General features: G+C 44.4%; 2 protein-coding genes across 3 annotated transcripts; both read right to left on the bottom strand.

Moving 5' to 3' along the window:
• Positions 1–371: 371 nt before the first annotated feature.
• Positions 372–8,798, bottom strand: ipo9 (importin 9). 2 transcript variants are annotated; one of them, XM_088390689.1, is made up of 25 exons: positions 8,679–8,798; positions 8,452–8,603; positions 6,674–6,735; positions 6,494–6,580; positions 6,215–6,416; positions 6,008–6,096; positions 5,833–5,919; positions 5,627–5,746; positions 5,428–5,528; positions 4,924–4,982; positions 4,704–4,855; positions 4,541–4,639; positions 4,352–4,458; positions 4,085–4,224; positions 3,835–3,997; positions 3,520–3,746; positions 3,269–3,417; positions 2,903–3,031; positions 2,554–2,829; positions 2,295–2,461; positions 1,959–2,092; positions 1,758–1,877; positions 1,568–1,678; positions 1,412–1,488; positions 372–1,058 (listed from the first exon to the last, which is right to left on the bottom strand). In XM_088390689.1, the coding sequence occupies exons 2-25, from the start codon at positions 8,600–8,602 to the stop codon at positions 948–950; spliced, it is 3,120 nt and encodes a 1,039-aa protein (XP_088246815.1). In that variant the 5' UTR covers position 8,603; positions 8,679–8,798; the 3' UTR covers positions 372–947. The 2 variants fall into 2 exon arrangements, with proteins under 2 accessions (XP_088246815.1, XP_088246814.1); XM_088390688.1 differs by having other exon boundaries at positions 8,452–8,794.
• A 430-nt stretch (positions 8,799–9,228) lies between these two features.
• On the bottom strand, positions 9,229–24,128 carry LOC148390960 (guanine nucleotide-binding protein G(s) subunit alpha-like). The gene is made up of 12 exons (XM_088390702.1): positions 22,965–24,128; positions 21,922–21,994; positions 20,714–20,768; positions 20,517–20,636; positions 18,271–18,368; positions 12,078–12,132; positions 11,830–11,903; positions 11,643–11,701; positions 11,433–11,553; positions 11,227–11,357; positions 10,870–10,937; positions 9,229–10,529 (listed from the first exon to the last, which is right to left on the bottom strand). Exons 1-12 carry the CDS (start codon positions 23,101–23,103, stop codon positions 10,383–10,385), a joined length of 1,140 nt encoding a protein of 379 aa, XP_088246828.1. The 5' UTR covers positions 23,104–24,128; the 3' UTR covers positions 9,229–10,382.
• Between the last annotated feature and the right edge of the window lie 281 nt (positions 24,129–24,409).

Below are 24,409 nucleotides of genomic sequence, written 5' to 3'. Positions count from 1 at the left end.
TATCAAAATTTCTGTATTTTATTATCTTTTGAAAATGTTGTGGACATTTTAATTGGTGCTTTTCTTTAAAACGTCAATAAATACAAATGTTTGTCGAATGTGAATGGGCAGTGAGCGCAAGGCAGTCTAGAATCTAGATGTGGGGCATATAATTATGTTGAGTGAGGATTTAAGAGATTTGCATTCTCAAACTGTGGGATTTACGACCAAAATTATATTATTTGTTCCATGTTTTCCTAACCAGATCAAACAACCGATAAAACAGTTTGTCATCATCTGCTTTCCTTTGACCTTACTGTTATGCAACAGTATGAAAAAAAAAAACCATGCATATTTATAGCCTTTGAAAGTGAAATATAAACTTGGAAAAATACTTTCAGACTTTTATTTAGAAATATTTCTTTAATACCCGCATTTGTGTGGGCACAAGGAAACAAAAAGTCTGGTAATCACCATGGAAACAGTGACAAAAAAGCCACAGTATAGGAGAGACATGAGTGCACTAAGAGCTTTACATTGCATGATAAGAAACAAGTCACTATTTCCTGGGAGAATAAGGCCTCCAATCATAAAGAACAGGAAGATATGTTTCCTCTTTTGTTGAGTGGAGGTGATTCTGTCTGTGTATTTCTCACAAATAAAAACAGAAAGCATTATACACAGAACTCGGCAAGCAGTTCATCTGTCACAGTTCACCTGGCCCATCGTGAAAGCTTCGACCTCCCATTTGAGCCTCACGTTCAGTCTCTTGCGTGTCACTGAGGTAAAGTCCTTTTTACAAATGTGTAGAACCAGGGCGTCAGAGGGAAGTGAGCTTCCATCTTTTCACTCTGGCGTCAGCATAATCGTCATTCTTTTTCCCAGGGCGATTGACGCTGTGAGCGTCAATGATGAGACGACAGGGGAGAGGAAAGCAGGAAAGGTAGCAGGGAAGAAATCAGCAGGGGCTAGAGACCTATAGACTGCAGTGTTTGTCTCTCATTGTTGTTGAGGTGGCCTGAGAACATGCTGTAGCACGGCTGATGAGCAAACTGGGTCAGGAAGTCGGTCAGGTATGCCTAGGCGGAAAAACAGGAAGCGTATTAAGTATTCAAAAATTTCATTACGTATGTCATAGTAACAGTTCCTATGCTAGTGTTCATGGTTGCAAAATACTGGACACTAACTGGTGGATTGTTGTCCGTCTGAGTAGCGTAATGTACAATAATCACAGCTGTAAACCAACATGGTGTTTATAACATCATTCTTATTTTGATTGCTTCAAAACAAAGGTCACTGTGACTCAAACGTTTTTTTTTTAAACATATAAACGTTGCAGGCCAGCTGACTTTTGGAGATAGGCAGAAACTTCAGTCTTTAATGAGCAATCAGAAGTGGGACCAAACACAAGCTTTAATGCTTTTGGATGTACCTGCAGGTCAATCTGATCTAAGGGATCATTTAAGGCATCGGGATCGTCGTCGTCCTCATCGTCGTAATAGTCATCATCTGAAAGAGAGAATGGTGCATGTACAAGACACAGTCATCAAGGAAATAATACCCAGGACAATGTATGCGTTGTGTATACCGTATTTGTTGGAGGAAATGAGGTCTGATATCAGCTGCCCTGCCAGCCCTTCTTCATCCTCCTCCTCCTCCTCATCTTCATCCTCCTCCTCCTCACACATGCTGTTGGAGTCTAAGACCAAACACAAAACGGTGACATAGACTGGATTGAACCAACATCGGCGACAACAATCCCGAGTCTCTCTGGTTACCTTGGGTCCAGTCAGCTGGATTGGCACGGCTAGCGTTAGCCTCCACGACGGTCGACAGCTCGTTGATGATCAGTTTAAAGATTTTCACCAGCAAAGGAATGTTGGTCCAACGCTCCGGGTCTGCCAGGGAGCATTTAAAGCAATTCATCAAGAACAAGTCTCGTTTCAAAGCCAAGCTTTTTGCATTGTTTGGTGTCTTACTTTTAGCTGTCTTGGAGCGAGTGCGAATGCCTTCTGCGGGGTTGTAGATTTCTTCGCCCTTCACCATGATGTCCTGGAGACGTTTGTCGTCTGAGTTGAGGCTGTACTGCAGAAGTTTACAAAGAGCCACCGTGCTGCAGAAAACACAACATAACCAACATAAATATCGCTGGTGGTGGGCACAGTCCTTGTTCCGGAAGAAAAAGAGAAGATTTGCAGTTGAAGTTTTGGTTTGATTAATTGGGCATTATTTTTCATTAACTGGAAGTTGAGCTGCCAGGTTTTGGGCCGACTGTCTTTGAAGGTTGCACAGTGTAGCGTGAAAGTAGTCCTGACCTGACTTTCCCCTCGTACTGTCCATAGAAGAGGTGCTGCCTGCTCATCCACTCCGTCATGACAAACTCCAGAGCGGGTTTTCCCGTGGGGCCGGGTAAGCTGCAGAGGAAGTCCAATAGGGGCTCCAGTTGGGAGTGAACCAGGTGGGCAAACACCATAATAAGAGACTGCAGAGAGAGCCACAGAAAGACCAAGGAGAAAACGTTCATCAATGCCATTCTTTTTTTTTTTGGGAAGGAAAAAATGTTCCTTCGCTTACCTGCATGACACTCAGAGTCTCCGCTTGCTGCATCTTGCTCAGGATGGCTCGCAGAATCTGGTCCAGCTGCTCGCCGAGCTGTGTGCCGGCCCGGGAGATGAGCGTGGAGACCAGCCTTCCGACGAATATGGCCGTAAACTCCGAAGTCCTGGGGTCCAGCAGCAGGTTGACCACCTGCATGACGTACCACACGCCGCTGTTGCCCTGGTCGTCACGCCACTGCGCTATTTGCTCCAAGGCGACCGAGACGTACGCCCGCAAACACTCGCCTCCGTTCTGCAGAAACAAAGAAGCCATTTTGCTCGCATAGGTCCAATAAATTAGCAGCTGGAAATCTTGCTTTGTTTACCTGCATGACAGTGTTGTCGTCGGTGCGTAAAGTGCACTGTGCCATTACGGGGAATGCCTGGCACACCAGCATCTCGGAAAGAGGCGGTTTTGTGTTGCGCACGACCGTGGTCAAGGTGTCAATAGCCGTCTGTAACGTACACCACAATAAGATTTTGAGCAGCAACTTTTGTTCACTTTGCTTTGTATTAGAATGTTTTCAGCTGTTTGTAAATGATTTTAGGTGTTGTGCTTTGGATTGTGTGACAGAGCACATTTGGTTACCTTGTGTAAAAAATGTGCCACATAAATAAATTTGACTTGCCTAAAGTTTCAATCAAAAGAACACTTCAAAATATTAGTATCGTTGCACGTCTTGCAAACTTACAGCACAGAGTCCAGTCGGGATTTTGTCGGCAGGGGCCTGCATGATGCTGACCAACGTGGGGATGAGGCGTATCTGCATGGGTCCCTGACAGCCTTCGATCTGAGACAGTTCCTTGAAGATGCCCTGAGCCAGGGACGCCACCACCGGGTCTGAGAACAGCAAAATGAAATACTGTGTACACGTGTAGCAGTCATTCTGTTTTCCACTTAATGTCTTTAACCACGTGAGGTACCATGTGTGAGGAGGCTCACCATTGCTGTACTTGAGGAATACGGCGATGGTGAGGGGGCAGATTTTGTTCTCTGCGCTGGTGGTGAAGGCCGGGTCAAAGGTGCACACAATGCACAGCGTCTCCATGACCAGCGCCAGTACCTCGGAGTTGAACTGCGTTGCTAGCTGGACCAGCCCTTCCAGGATGCTGGGAAGGTAAGGCTGCAGGATATGCGTGTTCTCGGATAGCTTCAGTTGGTCACAATACCTGGAGGAGAAGTCATACATTTTATTCATTAAGTGGCCCAATTTTGATGTGTAATTGTGCAAAGACAAAACCAGTGAACGGCACTCACCCCCAGATGGCCCTGACTGAAGATACGCGCACTGATGGGGGCTGGCTGTCATGAAGACCGCTCACTGTGGCCTGCAGGAACTGCTGGATGAGCTCAGGAGACATGGCAGCGGTGAAGCGACTGGCCGCCCACAGAGCACGACCAAGGAGGAACGGCGACACCGCTGGTTGAGAGGAAAACAGGAAAGAGAACGGGATGATGTTTTTGTCAAGCCAAAAAAAAAATGATGGTCAAAGTGAGTCAGACTCACCTGCCAAGTTGAGGTCAGCCAAGACGACACCGGCCAAAAAGCCATGCATGTCAAATTGGATGCGGCCGTTTTTCACGTTCTCTGTGATGATGCTTTTGACCGAGCCGAGTGCTAGCATGCAAGCTTCGTGGATCTTCCACCTGTATAGGCAAACAAGAACACCCAGAAATCATAAAAATAGTCAACTTTTCACTATCGGGATCCTACATAAACAAAACTTCACGTCCACGCCTCTTAAAAACATCATTCCACACATAAGAGCCTTACCAATGCTGATTGCCGCTGTTTTTGGCTTGCTCCGCCTCCTGAAGGTGTCTGGTGGCTGCCGCCGCCAACGCCGCAGCGCTCTCATTCTGGAACTCGGCAGCAACAGCCTGCGGACAAGGTTGAAATTCAACCAGCGGGAAACACACGGGTTCCCATTATTTATGAAGAGCGCCGGCCGTTTCATCCCACCAGCAGCAGGTCCTGAGCAGAGATCCTAACGGTGTAGGACAGGGTGTCGTCATCCTCATCCTCCACAAACTGGTGAGGGTTGGATGACCACACTTTGATCTGGGTGAAAGCAAAGCAATCAGTACCGAGTGACTAGGACGTGGCTCCACACGTCACGTCTCACCTGGTCCTCCGTCATTTGCATGTAGAGAATGATGTAATAGATGAGCTCGGGCAGCGCCTTCTTCACCGTGCTCTTAAACTTGTTCTTCTCCATTAGCGTGTGCACAAAATCAAAGATGCTGAAGACCAGATTCTCAAAGCCTAACACTTCACCTGCAATAGTCAGCAACAGCCCATGAGAAGATGTTCTGGAGGATATTGCGCCTTGTGGTCAGTCTCACCGTCTGAGTCAATAGGATTGTCCACTTCCTCTGTGTAGTTGACTTCCGTTCTGACATAGGTGGGCATGTTAGTTAAGGAATCTTTAGCAGATGAAGAAACTTCAAATCTAGTTTGTTGTAGCGTTGCAATTAAAATGACAGGATTTCTTTTTCCATCAATGGTTCTCAACTGTTTCTACAAGAGGATCTTTATTTTGCTATTGTAGGCATGACTAGGCATGGGCCAGTTTGACAGTTTACCGTGGTTTCAAAAAAAAACAGTCAAGGTTTCAATAACAGATAAAACTCTGTCACCGGCCCACTTCTCGGCTGGGTAGGAGTGAGCCGTTTCACCCACAGAAGAGGGAGAGTGAGGGAGCGAGACGAAAGAGCGACGTAAACTCCAGCATACACAATTTTTTTTTTTTTTGGTCTGATAATGAATGAACTGAATGTAAGCAATTTATTGTGCTTTTCCATTTACCAAGCAAACTATTCTCCCACAAATCTGTTCAAAAAGGATATAAAGCTGCACTTTCAGTGAGTGTATTCCAAACGATGGGCAAAATCTGCTGCATGGAAGACACCATGGGCTTTGGGAAGTTCTGAACCAATGCCGTTATTGCCTGTGAGAAGATGTCGAGCTCGTGGTTTGCATCACTGACAACACGTAAACACGTTCATGGCTCTATTTGCAACCACCCCGTGTATGATTATATTTTACCTTGAGGACCTCCATCTTCAGGCCGCTGTCTGACGAGGGTCCGTCTGGCATCTGCAGGGCTTGCACAAATGCTTCTGTGAACTGCTGCACGACGGGAAAGATCAAGGCTTTGGCTGCACCCTGAGAACGCACAGGCAAAACATTGAGGGACAGTTGGCTGATTTTCAAGTAGTGCAAATTATTTTCAATTCTGAAAATGCCCTCACCTTTTCAAGCTCCTCAATAGCGCAAATGAGGTTGGCACAGGTGGTGAAGATCTCCACGGCTCTGGAACGGGTACGAATGCTGTACACCTGTCACAGAAAGAAATACCAAGACAAATTCATTCACACTTGGAGCCAGTTAGATTTGTGGTGGTGGAACGGCAAAATGCGTGGTTACCTCAGCCATGGTGAAGATCTTGTACATCTCAGGTAAGATGACGGGAGCCACCAGCGGCATTTGTGTGTCCGTCACTTCCCGAGTGAACTCTGGAGACGCACAACAACACAAAAATAAATGTAACCTGACAAAATGGTTGTGTTTTTTTGCTTACATTATATACAGTACCGCTCTGTAAGTGCTGTGTGATCATTCTTGTGAGCGTACCTGTTAGGACCCTCATGGCCCCGTGCACGGCACTGACGTCGCCGCTGACCAACATTTCCATGAGTAGGGTAAAGAGCTGTGGCCAGGCTTCAGGCCAGTCCCAGTGGGCGATGCCGGACACGGCGTATGCCACGCTGGAGCGCACCTTGCTGATGGATTCACGCAAACCACTCGGCAGCAAACTCCTGATGGCTGCTTTGGCCTACAGAGGCAAGGGGAGAGAGATTTATGAGTGGGCTATTGACTTGTACTGGCACAGAAACGGGATCTAGTGGGTACCTGGTCGGTGGTTTCGGGGGGGCGGAACTTCTCCGAGTGGGAGCACCAGTGAGTTTCAACATACTGCTTCAGGATGACGGACGCTAACTGAGAACAAGGTGAGAAAGGTTGCGTGGTCAGGAGCTAACATGCTGTAGATTCATTTGGATGTAAAGCGCGTCCATCTTCACGCCAACTCACTTGGCGGATGGCGAGCGCTCCTTGAGGGTCGACTGTGAGTTCTGCCAGGTGGACGCCAAACTCTAAATGAGGGAAATATAAAGAATACAAACCACACAATTAAGTACAAATATTCCAAATATTCATGCATCTAGGCGGCTCGGTGGCGCACTGGGTAGCACGTCCGCCTCACAGTTAGGAGGGTGCAGGTTCGATTCCACCTCCGGCCCTCCCTGTGTGGAGTTTGCATGTTCTCCCCGGGCCCGCGTGGGTTTTCTCCGGGCACTCCGGTTTCCTCCCACATTCCAAAAACATGCTTGGTAGGCCGATTGAAGACTCCAAATTGTCCCTAGGTGTGAGTGTGGGTGCGAATGGTTGTCTGTCTCTGTGTGCCCTGCGATTGGCTGGCAACCGGTTCAGGGTGTCCCCCGCCTACTGCCCGATGACGGCTGGGATAGGATCCAGCACGCCCGCGACCCCCGTGGGGACTAAGCGGTTCAGAAAATGGATGGATGGATGGATGGATGGATGCATCTATAAAAAATGAGATGCCCAAAAACATTTAGAAAAAATATGCAGGAACAGGTACGTGTTTGTTTGTAGATGATATTGTCACCTAACACAGTTTAGTAATAAGCGTATCCACAAAAGCATCTTCTTGGTAAAAACTTAAAAAATAATAAAAAAAAAAAAAGTAATTGCAACATACATATATTTTATTAAAGTGTCAAATTACAGTTTGATGGTTATTATTGTGAGAGTCCAAGATCATAACAGCGGCTTTCATCCACAAATGACATGAGGCTGGGGTGGACAATGTTCCTGCTGACAAGTGGGGGGCCCGCTGAGTCCACTTCAAATGCTGTACCAACTAACATGAAAGTCGCAGACAATGGACACATGCAAAATGCTGTGAGCCCCCGTTACTGTAACCGCTCTTTTCAAGTGACAATTGTTTTGTTGAGGCTGCTGTTTTAGCTCGGTCGTAACAGAGCAGTCGTAGCAGAGGTGAGACAATCGAAATGAATCGAGCAGAACCCGTGTGTGAGGAGGATACATCTTGTGAGCCTCATCTGATTTAATAAGCTACTCCATCAGTAATCACATCAATTACATCTGAGCTTTCACCGCATCTATTACTGAATCACCTGTTGTAATCTCTATTACAGCTGGTATTCACTTTCCATTTACTTCATGGAACAGTTCGTTGACTGATGCATCATGTTCAAACCAGAGCGGTAGAGAAGCACCTCTGCCTTGGTCAAACGAGACGCAAGGGTTTGTTCACTCCTAGTGACAGATAAGATTGCTTGAGCATCTGCCACCCGGAAGTGTGTGTGTGACGTCATGCAGAAAAGGTCTACTGGGAGAGACATGTGTCCACACCCAATAGAGAACCTTTTGCAGGAAAACTTGTCATACTGAGTGAGTGGTTTCCATGGCAACCGTGCCGTTAAAAGGAATGCTCCGTTAGACTGGTTAAGATCTTTTTTCTCCAATTCACTTCACACTTTTCTTTGACATCTCAGGACCTGTTGCTAAATAAGCCAATGAGCTAATAGAGAATGTTGCTTCCATCAGAGCCATAAGCAGAGTTAGCGTGGTTAACTTGTAGCTACCGTGTTAGCCAACGGAGACTGGACTCGTCTCGGCTAATGAGTTAGCCGAATAGGCAGACAGCTTGTCCGCATGGCGCGTGGTGTCTGTCCCCCTACTGTCCCCTCCTCCCCACGCCGTTAACCCAACGACAACACCAGGGGCCCGTCCGGTAGTATCTCTTCCGATCGGCCGCCACTTACCCTCCGTCACTTCCAACACTTTAATCTGTTCCTCGGCGGCGGCGCGCACTTCTTGAACCGGAGACAGGATGGCCGTCAGGGTCTCCATGAGAGCCTCTTTTAGCCCCTGCTGGACCGGGCCGGCCACCGAACCCGACCGAACAGCACTCATGCTGGCGACGAATAGTTTTGTTTTTAGTGATTCTCCTCTCTATGGCCGCTACTTCAACTACTACAAGTAATACTACCACTAATGGAGTGAGTCGGTCCACCAGCAGCTGTCCGAGGAGCAGCAAACCTCAGCCACGAAACGCTAAGCGCGCCAATGCATGGAAAAGCCGGAGGTGGGGACTTTTTTCTTCTACTACTATTGTTTTGACGGTAGACTAATAGGTTTAGGAGCGCAATACTGCCATCTAGCAGCCAGAAGTGTTGGTGAACTGGAACTATACGAGCAAAAACTGGATATTACAAATCAGTGAGCACCGTTCTTGTTTTTTCCAGGACAATTTTCAGGAAAAGAGGGCATGCTCAGTTACCACAGTACTAACTATTTTTCATACTTAAAGCTTAAAAGTGTTCCACATGAGAATATTGGCTGTAATTATGAGAAACTGTCATGTGACCTGCAGCTGACTATAGTAACTCATCCTTGGTGTAACCTACTAACTAAATTCGTTGGGATAGAGTCGACACAAGCATGTTTTAGGTTCATCCCGTCTTGTGTGACAGACTCCAGCTCGAGTTTGCAGTGAATGTGAATGTCCCTGTCAAAATAAATCAAACATTGGAAACAGCTTGTTATTGTTTAAGCAAAAACAGAATTTGGTTTATGTAGAAACAAGCAAATATTTTGCAATCGTATAGCTCCCTCCCCTGCAAAAAAATTAAAGCAAAAAAAAAACCCTGCACCCATGTCTTCAGAAAATGGAAAATTGGTGAGCACTCACAAAAAGGATCATGTGTACATATACATATATAAAATATAAAATCTGACATTTTATATATATTAACTTGTTAAGGTTCAGTATTTGTAACTACACAGCATTAAAGTGGCGTGACTGCCCCCCCCCAATAGCATTATATAAACCAAAGGTGTAAAACAAAAAATGAACAAACAAATGTAAGGGGAGAGAAAAACAAAAATAGAAACAAAGCGACAGACAAAAAGGCCTCCGCCACGGCCGTCCAGCTGTACAGCGCAGTGAAAACATAACTTACATATTAGCTCTTTTTTTTTTTTTTTTTTAATACACACGTACAGTCGTGATCAAGGCACAGGGATCTTCTACAAGTCATTTTTCTTTGTCGTCATCATCATCGTCGTCTTATTCAATATAGTTGTACAAAATAATACATTTTACAGTCTGTACAAGAATAATAGTCCAGCAGTAACATAAAAACACATGAAGCCAGAGGCGGGCGGTGGTAAGGTAGGGGGAAATGTGTGTGTATGAAGGCAGGAGGTGTGGGTGGGGCCATCTTTTTTTTTTTTTATGTCAACAGAATATTTCTGCATATGTATATATACATATTTATATACACTCATATATAAATATCTATATATACTGTATATATTTATCTTGGATTTTCTTTTTTTTTCTCTTGTCCTTCCTCCATGAGAATTGTAGAGTCCTATCAGTCCACCTCCTTGCACCCGCCGCCCTTCATCCCAAATCATCTGTTTCTCTCATCTTCTCCGGCTCCTGATTGTTGGTCAGCACGCAGTGAAGAAGAGAACTAAGAACTATTAGATCAGTTCTTTATGCGATATTAAAACTGTAGTGATTTGTGTATGTGTCTGTCTTTGTGTTCCTATGTCTTCTTCCTGCATCCAGATTCTGCTGAATTATGGATGCCGACAGGGCTAATGGTACGTGGGAAGGAAGAAGGGAGGAAGAGGATCAGAACTAGGAGACGGTGAGCGAGTGGTCTTGCGGGAGTCGCCATCATCACAAGAGCTCGTACTGCCGTAGGTGCATCCTCTGGATGATGTCGCGACAGTCGCTGAAGACGCGCCGGATGTTCTCCGTGTCCACGGCGCAGGTGAAGTGGGGGTAACAGTAATGGCGGCCGTCCCCGCTGGCTGTGCTGATCCTCTGCGGGCAGGAAAATGAGGTCAAAGAAACAGTTGTTTTTTTTGGTTTTCCTTTAATTGCCTAAACAGTTCAGGGATGGAACTCATTTCGAGATTCAGGAAAGCAAATGTTTTCCATTCCTGTTATAAATCGAATCAGAAGATGGCAGCGTTTTGCTGTACTGTTGGGTCACCGGCCAAATGCATGTTTCATAATAAGACTAACACATTGAAAACTGTCCAAAGTCTGATTATTTATGACCCAAAACAGCTAAATCAAACAAATAAAGCGCTGGCAAGGCAAAGAGAATGAAAGTGAACGAGGCAACATCCAACAGGTAAAACCTGAAGTGTGAACATACCAGAAACTCATCCCGTATGAAGTACTTTGCCTTGGTGACGCGCGGATCTTCGCCCGTCTCTGGTATTGCTGTTGGACGATAAAGCGACAATCATTCTTGTTGGCTAAACACCGGTGACAACTTCACACCGGTGACAACTTCACACCGGTCTTACTTAACAGGGAAAATAAACATTCTGAATTGAACAACGGTTACTATGCAACACTGAAGTCGACTTGGAATACAAATTCATGTTTCTAGAAATAGTGACTGTGGTTGTTTATCTAATTGGTGTAGGCTTTGAGTTGTATAAGAAAAACATTTTTGAATTCAAATCAAATAAATGCACAGGAATTTTACAGTTCATGGCGTTCTTACCGTCGTCGGGTGTCGTGTAGCGTGCAAATTCAGGAAAATAGTCCTCAATCTTGGACTTCCCTGCCAAGACCTTCTCAGCGAGGAGGTCCTGTTTGTTCAGGAAGAGGATGACAGAGATGGTCCGTAGCCACCTGCCGAGAAGGGGAAATGGCAAACAAGGTGAATTTTCTTTGCCGCTGATCAAAGACCGTTCATCGAGTACAGACCTGTTGTTCCAAATGTTCTTGAAAAGATTGAGGGCCTCCTGCAGTCTGTTGGTCTGATTGTCCTCTCTGATCACCATGTTGTAGCTGCTGCTCGCCACCACGAATATGATAGCCGTTACATCTGAAAGCACAAAAATGAAACCAGCCGATGACAAACCCAGAGAAGGGGGTTGTGGAGTCATGGTGAAAGGGAGCGATAATCAATCTTACCGTTAAAACACTGGATCCATTTTCGACGCTCATCCCGCTGACCACCTACGTCGAACATACTAGGAGGGAAGAAGTTGAACTTGATTTAGCTAATTACATTTAATCATTTAATCATTTCCTGTTCCATATGCAACAAATTTGTGCTAGTCGTCCTGATTTTCTTTTTCCCCCCCGAACGTGTACTTACTGAAAATTGACTTTGTCGATTTGAAATCTTGTCTCGAAGATGCCGGATGTCAGCACTCTGCATCTCAGCAGGTCCTGAACCACAGCGACACATTCAAATGGTTAAAAGATTATTTGAAGAATAACTCTTCAATACAACTTATAGTAATTGTTTAAAGGCGCAATCAACTATTTTAGTGCACATATACGACCTCAAAACCATTGCTACATGTCTGAATTAACAACTGCAAATATTAACGGCCATCTCACCTGGTCGGTCGGCGTGTAGTCGTGTTGTCGGACCACATCCACTCGGTCTAGGAAGCTGCAAGAAAGAGAACGGACTTTTCATAACACGGAAAATCGACGGTGCATGTTGACAACAGCAAGATGGCCAACAGGGGGCGTGTGCTGAAATTCACAGTGAGAAGATCAGAGGCAGCCGCTGTGAGTCACCAGCAGCATTACTGTCAGACCAAGGAGGAAAGTCAATGGAGCCACTGTAGTGAGTGTGTGTGTGTGTGTGTGTGTGTGTGTGTGTGTGTGTGTGTGTGTGTGTGTGTGTGTGTATGTATATGTGTGTGTCTTATGTGCCTGGGGTAGGTATGCACGCCTACAATGAGTTTAGAATGGCGCCTACCCAGGAACAAACCACCAAATGTGTGTTAAATCCTTTGACAAGGCGGCAGCTGTTCAAAGAAGATGACAATGGCAAATGCATGAATCGGGCGAGCCAGGAGAGATACTGCTGACGAAAAAAAAAAAGGAGCTAAGAAAAAGTGGACAGAACAAAGTGGAGTACTGTAGCTCACAAGTAGGGGTGGGACAAAATGCCAATATCGCCACATATCATATTATTAGCAGCAGCATTGATACGTCAACATCTGATAACTGTGTTGTATGAAGTTATTTTGCATAACTAATTAATGTAATAATAAATAAATAAAGCTCAATATATGTTTATAATCTTGTAAGTTAAGTTTTGCCATTCTGCGAAGTACGTCGCTGAACTCTGGATACTTTATTCCCCCCGGCTTCACAACTCGGACCCCCCAGTTCAAAGGGGTGTTCTCGTGCACATTTCATAGTTGGAAGTCATAAAAGTCCAACTTCCCACTTTCCTCGAATGCTGCATCAGTGGGCAAGAGACAGCTGTCGATGGAAATTCGCAATTGTGCAGGTCTCCTTTTGTGCGTGCCCACTGCCCAGCTTTGGCTATACTGGAACTCCAGACTAACTTTTGTTTTATTACGAGAAGAGTGGCTCTTACTGGTCTGGTACCTTCTGTTCTTCCAGCCAAGAAAAGGGGTCATGACCGCCGTTTTTGGGGGCAGGTATGCAACCCCCGCTGGGGTAAGCAGGAATGTGGCAGGCAACGGTGAAATGTGACAAGAGGGTTGCAGGTAGCACACAAGCAGAATGGGAGCGAGAGGGTGATGCTAGGTTAGGCTAGGCTAGCTGCCCCCCCCCGAAGAGTAATAGTTTTCAAATGTTCAATAAAAATTGTATCTAAATTTTTTTGAAAACAAACCGTTCTAAAGGCGTAAATACAAATATATCGTACTTGCAAGTTACGTACAACCGAGACGTACTCAAATGCATCGTGCTGGATTTTAATTGAGTGATTCATTTGTTTACCACTAGAGGGAGCCCGGATACTGCTGATGATACTTGCGCCACACTGTGACATTGCACCTAGGAACATCCATCCGTTTTCTATCGTGCTTGTACTTGTTGGCTTTAATTTTGGTTTTTGAGTTGGGTTTGGGTTGAATCTATTCTAGCTAACGTTCCGCAAGACAAGTGGGGTACACCTTGGATTCACACTCACATCGATGGAAATTTCTCAATCGACTTGTGATGAAGCATCCAAAGACAACTTGCAAACAACACAAAGTTCAAAGCTCACATTGAAAGCCAGAACCTCAGACTGTGAAGCAAACATGCTAACTCCTAGCGCACTGTGCTGCCACCCAAGAACAAACACGATAAAAGCTGCTGGAAAGAAGACATGGAAAAAAAAAAAAAAAAAACACGACCCAGGCTCCGTCTGCATTCTTGTTTATCCCCAGCCTGCACACATAGGACAAACACACCTATATTCTTCTTTTCTTAGCTCTCCTTCCTATTAATAGCAATATTAAAATTGTGGCTGCTGCGGTAACAGAGCGTAAAATAACCACCGTATTTACATGGCAGGATAGAGTAGCTTTTATTTTTAGCTTTCAGTGTTGTACTTAAGCTTTTATCTTTTGGGCTGGCGTACTGGCTAAACAGAAACTTGACAGAACATGAAGACAACTAAAACAATTTAGGTTGGTTTATCGACAGTGCTCCAAAAAAAGTATTTGACCACCAGCCATAAACAAACGATACAGCATCCTGAAGGCCTTTATGTAAACTCTTTCAATTGCTAAAAATTGCAAAAATATTTTTTCTGTATATAAGCGAATTAATCAAGAAAGAATAATGTGCTAAGACTCAAATGATCTATTGCAAACCTTTGGTTTAAATAAAGAATGCACGCTTGGCTCGGTAGTGGGAGATGTTTATGTATGGACAAATTAGCATTAGAAGCGAAGCTCTCACAATGTCTAAGCACCGCAAAATTCAGTCGCGATTTATTTAATGCGTTTGTCATGACAAATTTAGCACATCAGCGGGGGGAGTGCTTTTTTCACACATCAGCCTGACTACGTCATCGAAGGAAGGAGGGAAACACTAATATTGGTTCATGGCTTGCTTTGTCACGTTCTGTTATCACGTGGTGTCTGAAAACGGTGACTAATCATGACCAAAATTCATTTGCACAACTCTACCATTTCAACATGGAAAAATATAAAAGCAATGGACACAATATTATGGATTTCACGATGACGTTAAAGGTGGGCCATTACCATTATTACCACCACCAAAGCCCGAATATTGTACCCGGTGTTATATTTTAACAAGTTGAAATGGACAAGAGTAGGTATGAAAAATGACTGCGCACTTAAGAGGACAACTCCTAGAAAAGTGTTTGTAGTCATATCAAAATAAACACCACATTCAAAATCCACCCCAAAGGCTTGTGTATTAAATGAATAGCCAAATACGACAATGAAGGCCGTTGCAGTTATTATAGTTACTTTTAGTTTGTTTTGTAAACATAAAACATACTTTCAGTTAGTTTTTTTTTTGAAAACAGTTTTGTTTTTATTTGATTTCGTTAAGCATATCTTTTTTTATTTTAGTTTTAGTTATATCGGTGACGCATGCACGCACAGCACGGGTGCGTGTCAATAAGAGAGGGAGAGACAGAAGAGCAAAAGAGAGCGAGCGAGCGAGAGAAGTGAAGAAAATAGAGAGGTGGTTGTGTCTGACATTACAGCGCGGCTCCAAAAATAGCTCCCTGGCGCCCTGGCCTCCAGCTTGGTTGTCATGGCGACAGAACCACACGCTATAAATAGACAATCGGCTCCAAATCTTGTGCGACTGGAGGGAGGCCAGCGAGAGGGAGCGACGGGACGAGAAGAGGAACGGCGGGGAGGAAAAGGAGAATGGAAAGGGGGCAAGCGGCAAAAGCCACTCACGCTGGCTGAATGAATACACAGAGAAGAAGCCAGATGATAAGATAATAGAACAGAATATCTGGACATCCTCTGTCCTTGCCAACATACCACATTACAGCCAGGGCCTGAAATTCTTATTTAAGGCCAAAATCAGATTTTCCTTTTTCGCATGTACGCTTATGACACATCCAATGTGGCCGTGTTTGTGTTGCAACATATCACATTAGTTTGAATAATCTATCAAACCACACCGAGGTGTTCTATAAATTGTGGCATGCACATGGAAGATAACTTTTGGAGTTCTTTGCATGGCTGGTGAGATTACTGTAGCGGTAGAAATGGGCCAAGTAATCATAACGAAGAAATTTGCAATTGCGTTGGATAAGCGAAACGGAGGCACTCGGTTCTTATGTAATGGGGCTGCAGGGTCTTTAATGATGGTCACATCTCAAATTTGCATCATTAGTTTTGAATCACAGCAGTTTATTTGTGTCGTTTGTGTGGACAAAGGTGTCTTTATGTCACCGATCAACGACGTGAACTTTGCATTAATGGAAAATGACGATCGGTGTGATTGTGCGCAGATATCCACGTTTGGAAGGGGCTTGGTTCTGATCTGAAGATCTTCTATACCATGTTTTTTTTTTTCTATTTCGATTGCCTTGATGTATTTCAATGGTTAAACTTGAGCAAAAAAAAATAAATTGACAGTCATTTTAATCCAGCCTAAATTAATTTGCGAAATGTGCATGTCCGTTGCTCCACAAAAGCATGTGATAATTTACGTGCAGAATTTAATATTTACAAATGATAACAAACACGTGAAAACTGTGAATGTATTTGTGGATCTGAAAAAACGTGTGAAAATCACAAATGTATTTGCGTAGATAATTTTGACACAAATCTCTCCCCATAGGTTGTCCCTCTCCCGACACGCTCGCTCCGTCTTTCTCCTCGCGAAGCCCGCCTGAGCTGAAAATAACTCTCCCCTCGCTCGTTCTCTCTGCTTCTCCGTTTACATAAGTACAGAGGAGGGGTGGGGTGGGGGGAGCACACTTCCGCTCTGGCCACCCAGCTCAACATCCAATCCATATGACGAAGAGGAGGTAGAAGACACAAGAGGGAGGAAGAGCACTGAGGGGAATGAACAAATTGGGCCTTTGCTGAGCACTTTGTTTCACTTATCCATTAAAGCGCAAATTACATCTTAATTAAAAAAAAAAAAAAACAAGTGTTCTAAAAGAGTTAAAGGAAGCAGGAAGTTGAAATCAGAGTGCATTTGTACATTGGCGCCTTGAAATACGAGTGACTCGACTTGAGATATGAGCTAATGTTGATTACATTTTCAAAATGATTTTTATTTTACAAACACACTGCCGCAATATTTTTTTATTTATTTACAGCTTCATGTTTCCTCTCTACTATGTTTTATTTGATTCCAGCTTCAATTTAGGAGCAGTGTTCAAAACAACTCCTGGGTGGAGGTAATCGCATGCTCGGAAGTGACATAAATCTTTTTCATTGACACAATCTTTTCGGATAAACGTGTGGTCGTGCAACGCAGACAAGGACGCGCAAAACACACAAGAGGAACGGAAATTGGCAACCTTGCGCGTGTACACTGCGAGCCTCCGCCCTCAATGTGCTTCATGTGACCCGCGCATGCTCTCATGGGTAGCACACAGCGGAAACATTTCATTAGCAGCTCGTCAAAAGAGGCTAATAACAAGCACAACTGTGACTGCGATACTCCGCTTGTGCAATACGTCTTCAACTCAGAGTGATAAAAATGAGAGTGAAGTGTTGTGGCTAAGTTACGATCATTCCAGAAAGCGGTTACATAAGATCATCGATTTTCCATAGTGTTTATCCTCATTAGCAACGTGTAGCGGCCTAGCTAGCTACAACAACACCCTGAAAATTAGGTTAGCTTCAGTTTGACGCTATAAGCTAATGGCACCGGATGGTAGCAACATATGAGGAACACGAGGACACCCCAAAAATTAATATCTAAGCACCAAAGTTCCCAGGATGCATCGGGGTGCAACCATGGGGATGTGCACCACACTGACACATTTGCTGACCTCTCCTGATGACAAGTAGCCGCATTAAAATTAACACCAGCTGTGGAGATGATTCTCAGTCAAGCTGCAAACAAGCTGCTGCTGCTGCTGTAAATAACTTTTCCTCAAAACCTGCGCTGAAAATAGCCCCAGACCAAAGGCACTATTAACCCGCTTCAGCATGCCTTGCCTGTTAAGTCGACTGGAACGCAAATCACCATCAAAGACGCTGTCATGACATAGCACAAGATTAGCTTCGATGCTGTACATTCAACTCACGGCGCCGGGCTAAGCCTCTGCGCTTTAATTCATCGCAAAGACTATTTACATGCCTCTGGAGCGACTGCTGTTTTGGTTAGCAACATAGTTCAATTTTACAATCACAACGTATATTTTTGCAAGAGCAAATGAAGAGTGTTCCAAGTCCATCAGATGTTACCTTGTGAGAGTGCGCCATATCATGCTGTCAGATAATCATTTTCATGATGTAAGCTGTTTTAGATCCGGCGGTGGCTGGAATCAATTAATGCCCACCTCTAAATTTTGCCCTGATTAGGCAAAACAACATCATTTCACATTTTACCAACCCTGGTGAAAATGCAAGCCTGGTACGGGTTTACCTGAACCGAACTTGGCAAACTGAACTTGTACTCCTTAGTGGAAACGAGTCCAATGTTGATAAATACTTTTCACCTTTCCGTTCGTACGAACGAGTCCAAACACATAGTCAAGGTGGCACGGCACTCACGGCCGCACTAATGAACCTTGACTTCACGCTTACGCAAAGCAGGCAGCCAAACACTTGGCAGTGCGTAGGTGGAGTGGAACTTGTGTAGAAGCGAAACTTACTACTGCGCACAGTCGATGAGTTGATATTCATTGGACCTTTCCCAGCAGGCCCGCACGCCATCGTCCTGCCAGAGGATCTTTGAGTGGTCATAAAACTCCTGAAAAAAAGAGGATCGGGATCAATGAGGTGAAAATGACTGCAAGCAGGGGTTGACATTGTATGGCTCCGCCCACATTAAGACTTATTAGACAGAGGCCGTGTCCATCTGAATCGCCAGCGAACGGGAGAGGAGCGGGGCTCTGGCAGCGGCAGGAAACAGAACAGTTCATTGGGTTCATGAAGAAACCAAGAGCTTTGTGCTGACACAAAGCTTGGCTGTCACTGCGCAAGGGCCTATCTCCTCGCTATGATCTTTAGATGCTCACGTACAATGTGGGGGGAGCACAATTAAGCCATTTTCAGTGGTCGAGGGCATTTTTTTGCAAGTCTGGCAGAATTCGCCTCCGTGTACTGTCGAGATGAGGCTTCTCGGATAAACTTCTCAAAAGTCAGGCAAGCACTCCGCCTCTGCCACATGTAGCACAACAACAGCAGAGGATCGCCTGAAGCAGCTAAGGAAGACATCTAGAAATCTACATCCCAAAATATACTTCAACTTCCAGTTAAAGATTACTTAATGACATTGTATATGGCATTTCTGGCAAAACTTATTTGGCACGCTATTATTAGCATGTTTTGCTGTCATTTTCTTTGCTTATCTCAACCTCAATAATTTCACTAACTGAGTTCGTGCTCTGGTGATAGAGCCCAAAGCGAACATCACGGGATGTCCTGTTCTTTTTAAAAGAATGTACTTTTGTCCATTCATTTATTAAGAACCATTTATTAAAAAAAAAAAAGTCTAAATGCTGCTCTGGATATTATCGCAACGTTCCTCCCCCGCTTAAAAGCAGAGTCAACCAGTTCAACTGGTTTCCAGGCGGCCCTCGGGCCTTGCGAGAGGGGTGAGGGGTCGAGAGACAGAGTGTGGTAGCAAGAAACGCAGGACCAATCAGATGAATGTTAAGTCAATTTAAAAAAATGCTCCTTTTTAACCTCTCTCCACAATAAATTTGACTGATGACAAATTTAAGCGTCGTACAGCATTATCGTTAGCGTTCCGGTTGAAAGCCATCATCAGAAAACCACACAGCATCGTCTTCCCCTTTGCTTACACACAAACTTACAGTAGGCTACATCAACGGAAACTATGCTCATTAGAACAAGTATGACTCATTTAAATGCACTTCTGTTCAAACAACTTTACCAGCACCACCTGTGGTCCAATCAACTGTTTATGAGGGGGGAAAAAACATGCCTCAAAAGTATAACAAAACCATCATGATGCATGAATTGGCAAATCATAAACTGTATTTTTCTTCTTTTTTTTTTTGCGTGTGACGTAACCACAGAAAATTACCATTGGCAGCAAAGAGGACAAATGTAATTATAACCATAGAGCAGGAAATGGAGCTTGATAAAATGGCTCCTACCTGGAATGGATATGTCAAGCTGGTGAAGATGAATCGCTTTTAGTTTTTTTTTTTTTTTTAATTGCTATTTAATACATTTAGAGGTAAACCAGGTTGGGTAATATTGGTTCTCCTTTGCTTCATGTACAGCGACCAGCACATATTTCTTCTGTCTGATTTTATCAGGAACTCCACATAGTAAAACTCACATCAACCTTTTTGCAAGAAATCACCTCAAATTTCAGTTTTCTTCTAACGAAGCCCACCCGTCATATCCAGATTACACGCCGCAATCCGGGTGGCGTAAAGCGGGATTAGCATCAGAATGGAGACAGGATTAACAGGCCAACACGGGTTTACAGAGCAACTAATCTGGTACATCCTTTTTAAGTAACGTCGCACAAATCATAAACAAGACAGCAAGTATTGGTTGGCACTCAGAGTGTCAGAGCGACGCTCGCTGAGTCCCATTTGGGGTCATTACAGACAACTAGCGATATTAGGCGAGCTCAGGTGAGAAGCTCATTCAATAGACAGCCTCCTCCGGCGCCTGCTAATTTGGGCGGCACTCGGGGGAATGCTGATTGACTCACCTGCACACAACTGGCCAACTATCTGCACGTCAACAGCGCTTTTGAGAACCATTTTCACATTTCAGAAAGTGTCATTTTTTTACTTTCTGGTCACTTGCTAATTGGCTATCATTCCATTTCATATTTATCGGAAGGTGGAGGAAATGTTCCAATTGGTCCCAATTTTAGGTTTTGATGCAGCCTTGCTTTAGTTGTGCTTACCGGTGAAAACTCGAAATCCTTCTGGTTCATTTGGTGGAGGACGTAGTCGATACGCGGCTGGTTAGCAGGGCAGGCAAGCTGGCAGGGTGGCGTGAGTGTACTCATGGCGGACACGATGGTCTGGTTGGGGGGCAGCAGAGGTGATCTTTAGACAGAAATTACTAAACAAATTCATCGTTTAAGAGTGCCTATCTTACCTCTATGGCTTCTTTAATGTTGTTTTTAATATCGTGTATTTTCTGCTTTTTCTCCCTGTGAACAAAACAAAAGAATCAACATCTCCAATCAAACAAAATCATTTTGGACTCGATTTCTGACCGACTGGCGTCAGCCATTTTTGTTTTTCAGTTTGTGGAGCACTGTGTTGAAACGTCTTCGTTAGCTTCCTGCACTAGTGACCAATACTTGTGATCAAAAGGTGTGTTCTGTGTTTTAGCAGCAAATTAAAAATGGCAGCAGCAGTTAATTTCAACACAAAATAGCCGCAAAGCAGAAAAGCCGGGTGGTGTAGCATTGCGAAGACGGGCACATGACAAGGTTTTCGAGGAAAGCGCCGATTAGAAATAGAAAAAAATGTGACTTTTGGTGCCGCTGAATGGACGCGGTTTCCAGTTTGAGTTCACAAGATGAGGATGAGCGGTGTTTGTGTTAAAGCGCAAACAACTAGTCCTTTCTTCTCAGGTCACGCGAACGACGCCCGTTTCCTCCAAAACATTTTGACTTAGCTATGATGCTGTCTTGAAGACAAGCAAGAATGACTTATTATGCTGTCTTGAAGACAAGCAAGAATGACTTATTTTATACCAGGCAAATGTTACATAAGGTTTGTGTCATCACATAAGATAACACCACACTTATGTGTTTTAGGAGGATGCTTGCGATAATTTCTTGTACCGCAAAATCGGTTGTCTATCTAAGTTCCTGTCTTGAGGCAGCTGTTATGATTCAACCATAAAATAACAACTTCAAAATCATGCCGATGTTCCCCGTACTTGTAAAAAGCAAAATAGCATCTCTGTTGTTATCACGGCCATGCCTGTTCACCTACTTTAGCAGTTCAAATCAGTGGACTAGCCAGGAAACCTGTCCAGATTCATTTATTCCTTGTGTTTGTAAAAACAAACTGGAGAAGAAGTCCTTAATAAAGTAATTAAATATTAAATGGCAATATTTTTCCTAAATTAGCCAGTCCTATTTGAAAGGTACACTGGATTTTCTGGAGTAAAAACCTTCACCTGCTATACACTGAAAATAGACATGTGCTTTGCTGATAATGTCAAGTAAGAGTTTAAATCACATGTTTGTCTTCTGTGCAATTTTTTGGGGAAGAAGAAAAAGTCACGCAAGATGCAACCAGGTACCTGTAGATAAAATGAAAATGAAAGTATTAGTGAATGCAACTTACTCTGCATTGAAGCCATTGACGTGCAATATTCTCATCTGCTTGACTATGGTGCTCTTCCCGGATTCTCCGGCCCCTGGAAACCGAAAGAGGAACATAAAAGTCAATAGTGGGAGAATCTGTAATTAACTTTAAGATTGAGACCAATAGTCAGCAACCTAAAGCCCACAGGCCAAAATTGGCCTGCCACCAATTATATTTTAGCCCCCAGATGACATTGAAGGGGGAAAAATAAATTAGAATTAAGGATGTCACAATATTTGCGGGACTGGCTCGAAATCGTCATGGTCTTGTTTCTGTACAAAAATAATGAATAACAATGAAATGATTCGTTCCTTTCTAAGGTTGCATTGACCTCAGTCTTGAGGATCCGCCACAGTTCTATGATTTGTATCTTTTTGATTAATTTCCCTCAAAGGATAAATAAGGTATGTCTGTCTATATCCACATCCTCCACTTCTTTACAGTTCTGGAATGCATCTGGAGGGGGAATGGAAGGCCAACTACTTCTCTTGGAGACGCTAAATAATCCCGGTTACACACAGGTGCCTTTCCGCCTCACTTATGGTATTGACAATTTCGACCATGTTCCAAATTTCCTTGCGACAAGAAAAGTACAGGCGAACATTTGGGAAACATTTGCAACCTAGAACGAACCCTGACGAGAACACATCGTTTTGAAAAAACTTGCAATTGTTCAGTGGGACCGGTAGTCCGCCTATTATTTAATGTCAGACGCCCAAATCCTGGATCAATTTCAGATTAGGACAAACGGGACTCAGCTAATCCCAAAAGTAACCCTAATTTGCCTGCAGTCCGAGAGGATTAGTGGGACAGCATCCTCGGAGTGGAAGATCATGATATACGATGAAGAATGCGTTCCTCGGTGATGGCGAGTGACCAGAAATAAAGGTTGGTGATCCATGATGTCAAAGCAGCATATAGGCCTAGAAGTTGTCCACTGCCGGCCGGGTCACAGCGACCACATTTGTATCAAGACCTACACAAGAACACACAAAGGAGCACATTTAATGAGAAAAGCTCACCTAGTAGTAGAAGCCGGTGTGTGGCCCGGTATAGCTGTTTGTCTTTCTGGAGCTGCTTCTCAATTTTCTTGTTGGCTTCCCTCTGGGCCTTCTCCTCGTTGCGTTGGTCTTCTGTCTTGCTAGTGCCGAGACAGCCCATCTTCCCTCCCGCACCCAAGAAAAAAAAACAACCTGAAAAAAAATCCCAAGGGCGAGACAGGGTGGATAAAGGTAGGGTCAGGAAAATGAGTCCTAAATTCCGAGACGGGCCCAAGAGTGGAAGACCCGGCTCACAACGGGAGGCATCTATGGGGAAGGATGGATGGATGTGGCTATTTAACGGCAACAAGAGTCAGGACAGCAGCGCCGGGTTTCCACTGTGAATCCGCAATGAAGTCATCAACACTGCTACGAGAGGATGTGAAATTGACATGGATGTAGAGACACACCACCACTTCCCTATCGATTTTGCCTTAATTTTCCGGACAAATCATCTTGTTTTGGAGAGGCTAGGCGAGCACTAAGTTCAAATTTCCTCTTGGGGCTTCACTGGAGCGTGTCGTCGTCGATAAATTCCCGTTTTGTTGTATTTTTTTATTTTAGATCCTCTCGGCGTCAATATACAAGAAGACCCCCTCTGAAAAAGGCCCCTTTCTCCGCCGTCCTTTTTCCTCGCTCTCCTCTCCCCCGTCACGTTAATGTGCGTTTCTCCTCACATCGGTGTTTTTTATCCCCCCTCTCTCTCCTCTCCTCTCAATTCTTTAGGCAGCTGTGTGTCCTTGAATGCAGCTCGACGTCCAGGTGTTGTACGGATGGCAATCCCCCGCTTGTCAAGCTCCCTCGGCGGCTCGTAGTCCCCCGTTGCTGCACGGTGGTTACATGTGCACCAGACATGGAACCTACCGCCGTGTTTTCAAGCCCTCATCCGATCGTAGACGGCTTTTTTGGAGGGAAGGTGGTTGTCGTTGTTTTTTTTTACAGCCGAGGTGGGGGGACTGCTTATCTGCCTGTATGCCTGTTGCCGGGGACCGCTGGCATATTTAGACATCTAATTGTTCCTCGGCGGCGTCGCTCCGCGTTATTTGTGCCCACTTTTTTTTCTCGGAGAATTGCACGTTGAGATAGATAGCGTTGAAGAGGTGGGGTGGGGCAAAACGGCTCTCACGGAACCCTGGGAACGACGGGCTACGGTTAAGGTGTCGGAATTGTACAGACTAATTTCCGGCTGTACCTTTCAAAATAACACCACTTCATTCACGCGTTACTTTTCTATTTTCTGCCCCCCCCCCCCCCACACACACACATAAACACTCCGCGTAACATCACCAACTTTCAAATTCTGAAAACATTTGTTTTTATTTTGGAAAACAAAGATCAACATATTTGCCTATTTTCTATCACTTGACAGATGGACTGATTAACTGAATCATAATTTGAAAAAATGTCAAATTTTTAATAAACGAATG

This window comes from Syngnathus floridae, chromosome 11 (genome assembly GCF_059516105.1).
Source record: "Syngnathus floridae isolate MCC-2025c chromosome 11, RoL_Sflo_1.0, whole genome shotgun sequence".
Lineage (NCBI taxonomy): Eukaryota > Metazoa > Chordata > Actinopteri > Syngnathiformes > Syngnathidae > Syngnathus > Syngnathus floridae.
Note: the sequence above shows the minus strand (reverse complement) of the source record. Positions and strands in the feature narration are given on the sequence as shown.